This window comes from Microtus oregoni, unplaced genomic scaffold (genome assembly GCF_018167655.1).
Source record: "Microtus oregoni isolate MIOR12 unplaced genomic scaffold, Mior012 000054F_ref0000373, whole genome shotgun sequence".
Classification (NCBI taxonomy): Eukaryota; Metazoa; Chordata; class Mammalia; order Rodentia; family Cricetidae; genus Microtus; species Microtus oregoni.
In genome coordinates this window covers 282,295-293,996 of record NW_024543830.1, presented here as the reverse complement: position 1 = coordinate 293,996, position 11,702 = coordinate 282,295, and the positions used below count along the sequence as shown (strand labels likewise).

At 44.8% G+C, this 11,702-nt stretch overlaps 1 protein-coding gene across 1 annotated transcript; it reads right to left on the bottom strand.

Moving 5' to 3' along the window:
- Nucleotides 1-7,647: 7,647 nt before the first annotated feature.
- On the bottom strand, nucleotides 7,648-7,968 carry LOC121437736 (late cornified envelope protein 3D-like). Its single transcript, XM_041637808.1, has one exon. The coding sequence runs from the start codon at nucleotides 7,966-7,968 to the stop codon at nucleotides 7,648-7,650; it is 321 nt and encodes a 106-aa protein (XP_041493742.1).
- Nucleotides 7,969-11,702: the final 3,734 nt, after the last annotated feature.

Here is an 11,702-nt window from a genome sequence, read left to right as displayed (position 1 = left end):
GATGGGGAGAGAAAAGGGAGAAGGGGAGAATGGGGGGAACTTGGGGAAAAAGGAGGATTGGGATAAAGGAAGGTTGGATAGGGTAGCACAGAAGCACAATTCTTAGGTAAGGGAGCCACCTTAGGGTTGGCAAGAGACTTGAACCTAGAGTGGCTCCCAGATGCCCAAGCCGAGGTCCCCAGTTAGTTCCTTGGGCAGCTGAGGATAGGGAACCTGAAATGACCCTATCCTATAGCAATACTGACGACTATCTTGCATATCATCATAGAACCTTCATCTGGTGATGGATGGAGATAGAGACAGAGACCCACACTGGAGCACTGGACTGAGCTCCCAAGGTCCCAATGAGGAGCAGAAGGAGGGAGAACATGAGCAAAGAAGTCGGGACCACGAGGGGTGCACCCACCCACTGAGACAAGGGGGCTGATCTATTGGGAGCTCACCAAGGCCAGCTGGACTGTGACTGAAAAAGCATGGGATAAAACCGGATTCTCTGAACATGGCGAACAATGAGGGCTGATGAGAAGCCAAGGACAATGGCACGGGGTTTTGAACCTACTTAATGTGCTGGCTTTGTGGGAGCCTAGCCAGTTTGGATGTTCACCTTCCTAGATATGGACGGAGGGGGGAGGACCTAGGACTTACCACAGGGCAGGGAACCCTGACTGCTCTTTGGACTGGAGAGGGAGGGGGAGGGGAGTGGGGGGAGGGGGAGAAGGGTGGAAGGAGGGGGAGAAGGGTGGGAGGAGGGGGTGGGAAATGGGAGGCGGGGAGGAGGAGGAAACTTGTTTTTTTTTTCTCCTTTTCTCAATAAAAAAAAAAAATAACGCCATCGCTATTCCTGAGAGGACTAACAATACTTCAATAACACGAATTAGTTTGTGCTCACATTTTTACAATCATCTTTAAAGTAAGGCTTAAGAGTTGGCTTGTTTGACACACGTTTACACACGTTTACACATGTTTGGTTGCCATGCCCCTGAAGTGTCTTCAGAGGTTTTTCTTCCATATCATTTACTTTGTAAAGAAGTAGCTCACTTGACAAGAGTTACTCACATTTTGCGTTAGGCTAATTACTCTTTCATGCCGTTTCTCTTTCTTGTGATGCCCCCACAATAAATTCAAGTTCAATGTTTTTGGCAAGCATGAATCCAGTGCTATCTTATATGTTTGCTAAGCCGTACAGAAGACCGGCACCATCCGGATGTCCCACTTGAGTAATGTTGGCTAAGAGCGACCTATAGGCTTGGATGCTGTCAGTACCGTCATCCGTCCATCTTAAAGCTGCCCAAAAATTTCTCACTTAATAGTATAAGTGCTTCTCAGTGATTACTTCATCATGGATTAATAATAGAACTTTTCTGTCACTCATTTATCACTTATTACCTGAAATCATGTAGGAGCTTTCTCCCCAACTACTTCATAGCTTGAAATATAAGTTATACAGAAAATGAAGAAACACTTATTAATATTTATAAATAATATATAATTTATAATTAAATCTTCCTGTGGCCAAATTTTTGGGGCAACTAGTTGACAACTTGCCAATTTCTAAAGATAGCTCTTGAAGGTCACCACTATTTCTGGGTTTCTGTTTTGAAGTCCACTGATCAGGTGAGGGATATTTGTCATATTTTCCATCGGGTGAGAATCCTCTAAAATGACCTCCGATGTGCTTTCCACACAGCCTCAGTGGCCTTCCACAGCATCCCTGCTTTCTGGTACCACATGGTGGTTCATCTTGTACATCTCTTGTCTCAGAACTCGACAAGTATTTCTTTTTTTTTTTTTTTTTTTTGGTTTTTCGAGACAGGGTTTCTCTGTGGCTTTGGAGCCTGTCCTGGAACTAGCTCTGTAGACCAGGCTGGTCTCGAACTCACAGAGATCCGCCTACCTCTGCCTCCCGAGTGCTGGGATTAAAGGCGTGCGCCACCATCGCCCGGCTGACAAGTATTTCTTTAAGGATTCTTGCTTTCTTTTAGAGAGAAATAGCATTTAGAGACCTCAGTGTGGACATCAGAACTGCAAAATGCCACTATTTTTTTTTAAAGTAATGCTAAATCTTTTTAGCGAATAGCTAGAAATATATTTAAGGAGAAAATTATTAACAAATAATATTTTTAATTCAAATTTAGTATTTCAGCAATATACATCATTTCCTGGATTCTCTTCTTATAGTCTAGTATACTGAGAATAATTGGTATTTTATTTACTTTATAATACAGCTGTGCTATTTTCTAAATGATAATGATATTATTATTATTATTATTGATAAGACCATTCAATACTTTGTATGTTTTATCTGAGACTTATTTGGTCCTTTAAATAAAGATACATAATACAAATATTTAAAGTTGTTTGAAAAAATTATTTTTTTTCTCTGTAGTAACTTGACGTAGTTACTCCAGTTGCTTTATTTTTGGCATTTAGAGAGTTTAACAATTTTATTTTTGTTGATGCATATAGCATTTACATGAACCTACAGATGCACTTAACAAGGTCGAATTTCTTTTTTTGACTGCCCTCTATTGTGAAGTTAAATATTTTTTATTGAGGTTTAGCTTATATTTTCTTTGTCGTTATCCTTTATTCTCATCCCCAACGCTCTTATTTAGGCAGGAAATCGGTGATTATAGTAATGGAGGAAGTAGCCCTGCGACGTTGGAGCCCAGCTTTCCTGTGTCACACTGCCCCCCACCGTCTGCTCCAGGCACCTCAAAGGGAGGAGCCATTAGCTCACACTAGGTGCTGGTTAGATGCCCAGTTTCAACCAACGCCTTGCTTCACTGAAGAGTCCTCCCACTCCAGGATACGTGAAGTACCTATGAGAGCTATTTTTGGACTCCACATACTGCTGAGTGCACAGACAAACTGTGACTACACAGGTGTGTGCTGTCACTTCCTGCTAACACTGCTATGATGAAGGACTGAGGGACACAGTCCTCATCACAGATGCTGAATGATTCCTGAGGCAAATATGGAGACAATTCACCTGAGGAGAGCGGTCCTGAAAGGAATAAAAATCATGTTCAGGGAACGACTGTGATTTCTTGAAGTCTTGGTTGTCATCTGGGATCTTTTAAGAGTAAATACTGGTGAAATACCCTCCAGATTTAAAGATGAGAACACACATATTATTTTCTTTCTAACTTAATTTAAAATGGTATTGGCAATGAGGCAGAAAATAGAGGCTATAACTTCCTTAATAAAACTTCTTAACAGGGTAAGTGCACATGCAAGGCCATTAGATTTTTAGGGTAGGCATTACTAACCACCAAGAGGTCCTCAGAGTGCTTCAGGTCCCCTGGCTTGCCCAGAAGAGATGCTGGACTAGCCATGGCCATGCTGGTAACTTTCTTCTAATGTCCATGGGAGCTTCCAAGTCACCTTCCTGTTTAGGTCTGCTTCCAGAGACAACCTAGAAGTAAAACATCAATCCTCCTGGGACTGTCCTCCTCACCCCTCTCTCTAGCTCTACACCTGCTGTTCTCCTTCTTCTCCACGCCCCCCCCCCAGTTTCCTTACTTCTTTTTTCTCTTTTCTTTCTTTCTTTTTCCCTCTTTCCTTCTCTTCCTGCCCTCCGCTCTCGCTCCTTCTCCCCCCCCCCGCATCCTCTCCCTTTCTCTCCCCTCCTCTCTCTCTCCTCTCTCCTCCACTCCCTCTCTTCTTTCCCCTTTCTTCCTCTCCCCTCTTTTCCCTTTTATGGATGCTGTTGGGCATCCAGGGAGGTTTTTAATCCCTTCATGTCTAAAGAATGACACACACATTTTAAAATAAAAACTTGAGCGATTTTTCCCAGTAGTTATCAGTATGTCAGATGATAACTGTCAGGTTTTGGAGCCTCCCCCACTTCCATGAGTACACCTCCCCATGCACAATTCCAGTACCCAGAAGTATATTTACTAAAAGAGATAAATATACATATAAAGAAATTAAGTCTATATTAGTATTTAAGACCATTTATAGTCCTGTTGCGTATTGTCTTTGCCTTTTACCTAATTTATAAAAATTAAGAAATATTTTGTGTGCCTTAATGTATTAGGAGTTCTTGGTCCTTGTTAAGTAAGTATGTACCACTTACGCTGTATAGTCATCATAATATTGCTGAACATATGTTATAAAAACTTCAGTCAGCTGGTACGTCCATTTACTTAAAACAAATAAACAAAACAAAACACACAGAAAAAGCAAAATAAAACTCATTCCACTAGTTTTCACTCTCTGGTGTGAAGTCACACACAGTCAGCTCAAGAACTCTTTCCAGAGACCTGAGAAACACTGGCCTCAGGTGGCCACTAGGTGGCTCTGAGCCAGGAATTTCTCATAGTGGCTGATGCTGAACACAGTAACAGGCAAGACTGGAGTGGTAGGAGGGAGACTGGGCATTCATGAGTTGGTTTCTGTGATTTCAAAGTGATCCTCTCTCAGGCCCCAAGCTCACTGCCAGGCGGTGGGTTGGGAGAGTGGGCAGGGTGAGATGAAGATTTGGAGTGACAGGGAAGCTTTTATTTCCTTCCTTCCAACTCCAAATTTTCTGCTTCTCCCAGGGCAGAAAGAAGAGTTTTAGAAAATTCTCGTCTGGTGCCAATTTCAGTCCTTTGTGTGTGCTGTAGGCTAGGCATGCTAATTCTGTTTTATTAGTTAATTTATGCACTTGCCCTAAAGCTACTGATCTCACCTTATATAGCTAGCACTGCTGTCCTGGGAGAAGAGGGCTCACAAACGAACACAACAAAAATCCTTTTCTTGGGTGACTGAAAGGGGAGTGAGCCAGACCAGCATCCAAGTAGCTCAGATCTATGTCATGTACATGAATGGAATGCCTCTGAATCTTAGGTCAGAGACTTGGGTGGCAGTGAGCCCAAGGAGCAGTGAATCCAAGTCCTGTCACTTGCTGTTGTTGGGATGGTGGACCAGGTAAGATCACCATCTTGGTCAACAGTACCTGTCAGAAACGGAGGTGTTGGTCCCATCTCTGTACAAGGGCAACACGCAGAGGCTGGACACCCAGGTAGAGCTAATGAGATCTTAGAGGTAACAAGGGTCCACAAGGAAGAGATAAAGGAGTGGTAACAGTGGGACAAATTGGGGAGTCAGAGGGTACCATGGGCAATCCATGACTGCAGGAAAAGTAGTAGTTTAATCAGGAGAGCAGATATTGGAGGCTCAGATATTCCTAGGATGTACTGGTGTATCTGTTCTGTTCTGATTCTTGTAATGATGTGTTACTGAATAATGATGAATTACTAAATAAACTCAAGCATGAAACACAAATGTGTATACATGTGATGTACGGGGGGGGGGGGGAGGAGAGAGAGAGAGAGAGAGAGAGAGAGAGAGAGAGAGAGAGAGAGAAACAGACACATGTCAACTCTAAAACTTGCCACAATGTGTTCTTATGCAGTGGTTGTGTAAAGCCAGGGGGATCTAGAGGAGGGAGACGGCAGTGAAGTGATTTCCAGAGATCAAAAGACCACAGAGATGTTTAAGGCCAACTCAAGCATAAAACATTGAGGCTCTGTGTTAAGATGACAGCACTGGAAAATTAAAACAAATGTAATGAACACTGTATGACTATCTAGGCAGTGGTAGAATCCATTTTCAGAGATTTGGGAACTGTAGACTACTAGGAATAATTTGTATAAACTGGATTAGCTTAAAGGAAATCACAGCAAATATGAATGATGGTTGACTGTATATAATGAAGTTGTTATTCCAACTTTGCTTCTTGGACATAGACCCCCACATTATTCACAAAATTTTCTCAATACTATCATGAAGGAAAACATCAACATTTCTAAGGGACTCCACAGTGAGGTATTCTTTCTGACATTATTGAGTCCTTGGGCATTGCTCACAGGGTCAGAGGGATGCCTGGGTCTGACTGAGTGTGGGCTTAATATTGTTTCACCCCATCCATTCACTAAAGATCAGTGGTGCCGCCTTGGAGCAAGAACAGGAACTGCTGCTCTCCCAGCATCACCAAGTGTTTCCAGGCTGTGGGAATGCTGTGCCTACTCTTGACAAAACTCACAAAGAATTCAAGTTGGCATTGGCTTGTTCATTATATCACCATGACCATAATCATAAGTACATTTAGTGTTTTATCTTTGAAATTTCTTCAACTGTCCTGTCAGCAGAATACTTACAATGATGGAAGAGCTATAGTATGTGGATTTATATAAATTATATATTTCCTCATTCTAGCTTATTGTAATATTGGAGGTATATTTCAGAAAGAATATAGTATCTCCAAAAATCACACTATAGATATTTGAAAGCATATATAGATATAAATTTGAGAATGAGAACCATGTTGTCTTTATCTAGTAAATGTATGTAGTAAACTTATCAAAATCTGTAGAAGTGGTCCCCACCTCTTAGGAACCAAAATGTAACATGAAACAAGCTAAGAACTTCCAAGAAATGGGCTGGGATACTTATTACCCCATGAAGGCATGAGCACAGGGACGTGGGAGGGAGTGGAGCAACCCATCTCCTGTTGGCAGTGTGTCCCATGCTGTGCTAAGTTGTTCTGGCCGTTGTGGAAACAGGCTTGTACCAGATGTGCCACCGGCCATCATCAAATCTAGCATAGCTAGATGCAAGGCTTTGCTCGGTCTTGTGTCTTGTCCCTCGCCCTATTAAACCTACATAGGTGCTTATTACACAGCAGGGGGGAGTAAATGCCTTCACTCTCGGGGGCTGCTGTGGCAGAAGCATGCGGCTGCTTGAGACCATAGAAGCACCAGCTCAGAATGTTGTTTCATAGAGTAATTGAGAAATTATGTCAAATAATTAAGGTCACTCTTTTGTTTCAGTTTTTCTAAATTTTTCATTCCAAATGATAAGTAAATATTTTATTTAGAAAAATGCATTAATAAAACCAGAATATTTTTTATTTTCAATTTTTTTTTAAACCAAAACTCAGCTTCGTTCTCCCCCCGCCCCCCCCGCCCCGGCACTCACAACATCTTCAGCATTAACCCTGTGGCACCCTACAGGTGCTGCTGGAGAAACTGTGTGCAACCCCATGGCAACCTTCTTTGCTTCCTTACTTTTAGCCACCTGTCTTCCAGTTTTTGCTTCCTTTGACTTCCCATTTTCTGTTTCTTTGTGGGGGATCAAGGAACACCCATTCTAATATAAATCTTCCCCTTCTAACAGAATCTGAATACAGTCAATGCACTTTTCATACATGCTACAGGGTCATCAGTCAGATCTCCCACAGACATGGAGTCAATGCCAGTGACCCCTCCTTTTCAGGATGCAGCAGCCCACCCGGCAGTGCTGTTCCTCTCTCTGTCCCATGTGCTAGGTAGCACTGACTAGTGGAGCAGAGGACAGGAGAAGCCACAAAGGAAGACACGAGAGCCACAATGGGGTGGAGAAACAAGTTCTTTACTTCCACAGGGTCAAGAACAGAATATTAACAGACTGGGAAGTTATCACAAGCTCTCCAGATACTAGAGTGCTTACTGTGTGAGCATGCAGAGAACAGGATGAGCCAGGAGAGCTCTGAGCTCCCTTGCAGAAACATCTCAGCTCTTAAAGGGAACAGAAAAACTGGGAAAGAGATCCGCATGTTGGGCAAGGTTGTTAGACTCGATTCTGGAAAAGTTTATCTTCCGAACTTCACTGTCCAGGTCAGCAACAACCCCGAGAGCTGTGGCCACAGCCTGAGCCCCCAGACTGCTGACCACTGCCACGGTCACAGGAACTGCCACGGTCACAGGAACTGCCACGGTCACAGGAACTGGAGCTCCTGTGCCTGCATCTGTGGGACCTGCGCCTGTGGTGGCTCAGGAAGCAGCCTCCCTCAGAGCTAGGGACACTGCAGCCCCCAGAGCTTGTAGCACAGCAGGAGGAGGCTGCAGGCAGACACTGTGCTGTGCTCTTTGGGGGGCACTTCGGGGAGGGGCACTTGGGAGGAGGCTGGCACTGCTTCTGGTTCTGCTGGTAGGACATCTTTCAAGAGTCAGTCTGGGAAAGCAAAGAAAATGTCTTTAGACCAGTGTGTCCCTTGGGAATGGTTTCATAAAGCCCTATTCCTAAGACTTGCTGCTCCCTGAGCTGTGATCATTTCAAAGGCAAAGGGTAACTGGTCTGCATGACCTGCAAGCCACTGTCTTCCTGTTGCCCTGCTGGCAGGAGGGAATGCTAATACTCCTAAGTAGCTCTCTGGTGAGCTGAAGCAAACACAGACAATGGGAGAAAGGCTCTTGCAGAGTTCTCTGGCCAGATGCAGACTCTCAGGAGAGTGCAGGGAATGCTGGGAGCCAGAACTCTGCTGTGTCACAGGCTCTGATGCACCCACACAGGCCCCTGTCTGTGTTCTCCTCCCTGTCCCTTGTCCCCAGCAGGTCCTCTTCCAACTGCCTTCTCCATAGACACTTCTGCTTCCTCCTCCCCAGTCAAGGCTGGCTTGTCTTCTCTGCACACCCTAGATGAGGCCCTCTCCCTGGTCAGGTACTCACCAGATGCAGCAAAGGCAGGAGGAGAAGGCTGAGCTGAAGAGGCTGTGGATGAATGGTCCAGGGCAGAAGCCCTTTTATCCTTGGCAGGCTGTGATGCACAGCCCAAGCATGCTGCTGCTTTCCCAACTAGGGAGGTGACAGAGCTCCTGGTGTCTTCCTCATGTTTCCAAGTTTCCTGACAAGAGAGCATTACGTCACCTCTGCCTTTGCTTCCCTGGTACCAGAGACCTGCCATTTCTTCTTTCATGCATCCCGCTAGAGCTTTAACCTGTCTGTCTCTACTATTATTTTTTCTGTGCAGTGTGAATGTAGAGATGCATAGAATACATTTCCTGCTCTTGAGCATGTCAAATTTAGCTGCAGAGAGAGAGGGGTGTAGTGTGTGTGTGTGTGTGTGTGTGTGTGTGTGTGTGTGTGTGTGTGAACATCAGATCTTGTGGACCCAAGAGCTCCAGCCTCTGAGGCACTCAGGAGGAATCAGGACCTGAGGAAGGGTCATAGGATCAAACATCCCCAGCTCAGCAAAGACCTTCATCTTTCTGGTCATAGGGCAAGGCAGGTTGCAACAGAACAGGAAGCCCTGACATTTACCTATATCTTCTACTTAGGCAACAGTATGAGACTAGTAAAGATAATGTTTGGTCCCCGGCAGTAGAATTCAGAGTAGACTGTGCAGAACACAGTCTGCCCTAGAGTTATTAGCTATGCAACTGCACTAGAAAACACTTTAAGTTATTAAGCATGAAGTCTGCAGTTCTCTGGTGAATTTGTCTAAATAGAATCATGTGTGTTTTCCCTATATGTCGTTTTAATTTTGAAGAAAAATCTTAATATTAAGATACTGACATTTTATAGTTCCCTTTAGGAGCACAGCGTCTCCCCCCCCCCCCCCCCAAGCATTAGAAAATGAGCTAAAAAATTATGGGGAAGAGAGGGAGGGGGATCTCTGGAACATGATGCTTCTACCAGAATTTCTTAGACAATCAAGTCCTGTGTGATGGGGGAAAGTCACTTATGGAGTGTATCTCAGCCCTGAGCAGGAGGGGCACTGATACTGGGCCGTCGGTTTGTTCTTACATCATGGTTATAGACACAGTGTAGAGATGTGGGTAGCTGCCTGTCATTCACTGTGAGCATCTGTATCAGAGCAATTCGAAGTGGATGTGAGAGCTCAGTATTCTGACTGAAGAAGCCAAGCAGCTTTCAAACTGTCCTTTCTTCTTTCCCTCTCTCCTTCCCTCCCTCCCCCTTTTCCTCCCTTTTCTTTCCTTGTTATCTTCTATTCTTCCTTCTCTAGAATGTGCTAAGTCAAGCAGCTTCTTGTAATGCTTATCCCAGGCCATTCACATCATCCAGGGAAGATGGGAAGAGTTTTCCTAGGTAGAGTCACATGACTCCCCAGTTACCAGTGACTCAGCCTTCTTGCACACCTTCCATGCTAAATTTCCATTCTGTCACTCGTTCCATATTTGATGCATCACAATGATGTAACACACCTCGCACTGTGCACACTCTAGAAGTGTCCTTAAGCAGCACACATGAGGTGGGTCAGGCAAACACCATGAAAGAAGCATATGTCACAGAGGCGAGAGCTTCACTGTTGGTGTATGGCCGCAGTTCTCAATGTGTGGGTCATGACCCTACACAGGGGTCACCTAAGACCATCAGAAAACATAGATATTTACATTAGAATTCATAGTAGTAACAAAACTAGTTATGGGCCTGGCAGTGGTGGCGCACGCCTTTAATCCCAGCACTCAGGAGGCAGAGGCAGGCGGATCTCTGTGAGTTCAAGGCCAGTTCCAAGACAGGCTCCAAAGCCACAGAGAAACCCTGTCTCGAAAAAAACAAAAAAAAAAACTAGTTATGAAGTAGCAACAAAAATAATTTATGATTAGGGGTCACCACAGCATGAGGATCAGTATTACAGGGTCACAGCGTTAGGGAGGTTGAGAAGGTAGTGGAAATGAGAGCGAGGGTCTCTGACTATGTTCTGCAGCCCACATCCATTTGTCAGACTCTGATCAGAACTGTGAGAACAGTCCAGGGCTGTAGCTGTGTGCCCTGTCCCTGGGACGTCAGTCTGATGGCAGGACTGAGAGAGCCTCCTAGACCCAAGGCCATCCACATCAGCAGAGAGATGGTGCTAGGGTGTGGGCCTGGGGTCGTGTGGGGTCATGTAGGGTGAACTAAGGAATCTGAGCTTGTTAGGCACATTCATTTTAGAACTGGGTGTTTCTGAATTTAGACCCTGGATCTCTAAGTAACAAAAACTCTGACGTGAGAGGATAACAGGTGAAGACCTCTCGGGAGAAGAAATAAGAAATTCATGATGTCTGAACTGAAATGGCTCAAAAATTCAAAGGCTCTGAAGGGCCTTGTGCAGGTAGATTAGTTAGGACCACGTCTACCAACAGAGTTGTGAATGGCTCTGGGGAGGGGGTGATGCAGCCAGGCTGGGGTGACAGAGAGCTAAACTGAACACTGAGTCATCCTTTCTGGGTGTAGTTATTGAGGTCTGTAGTGACAGAGTTCAGCAGTGGTTCACCCAGGTTTTGGAAGTTGCAGGGTGGTAAATGCTCTAGGGTTTCCCAATGCATTTCAGTATAACACCGGAGATAGTGGCTCTCTGGAAATCACATTCAAGAGCAGAGCAAATCTTTTAAATCATAAGCAGCAAAACCACTGCCTCAAGATCTCAATACTTTAACCAAACTGGTGTCTCATCTGGGTTTATTAAACACAAACGGCAGCGTCCACTCATTTCCAGAGAACTAGTGTTTGCTTCCTAGGGTGTAGGCCATGGTTTCACTGCTTGTCAAATTAGGAACTGTCATTTCTGGAGCCAAATTCTACTTCTCTGACTCCATGCTGCCCCTGTAGGGCCCAGCGTTGAGTGTACAGCAGACAATAAGAACAGGAAATGAATAGATGGGCCCAGGGGTTAGAACTCTATTATTGTCTCCCTCATGAGGTCTGAGGCTCCACACTCCACTAGGACCTCCTCTTGTTCTTTGTTCCTCCCAGCTCCCCAGGTCTGGGTGTCCCACTCAGCACTTTATTGGTGACCCTCTGTCTTCTCTTTGCCCCAGTAAGAGTGAGCCAGAGTGGAGGCTCCACTGTGCTTTTGAAGTGGGGTTGCTTCTGAACCTCTGAATCTGCTTGTAAAGCTTCTGTCTGATGGCAAAATCTGACACTCTAGTTCTGTCCAGTCTGTGGGACACC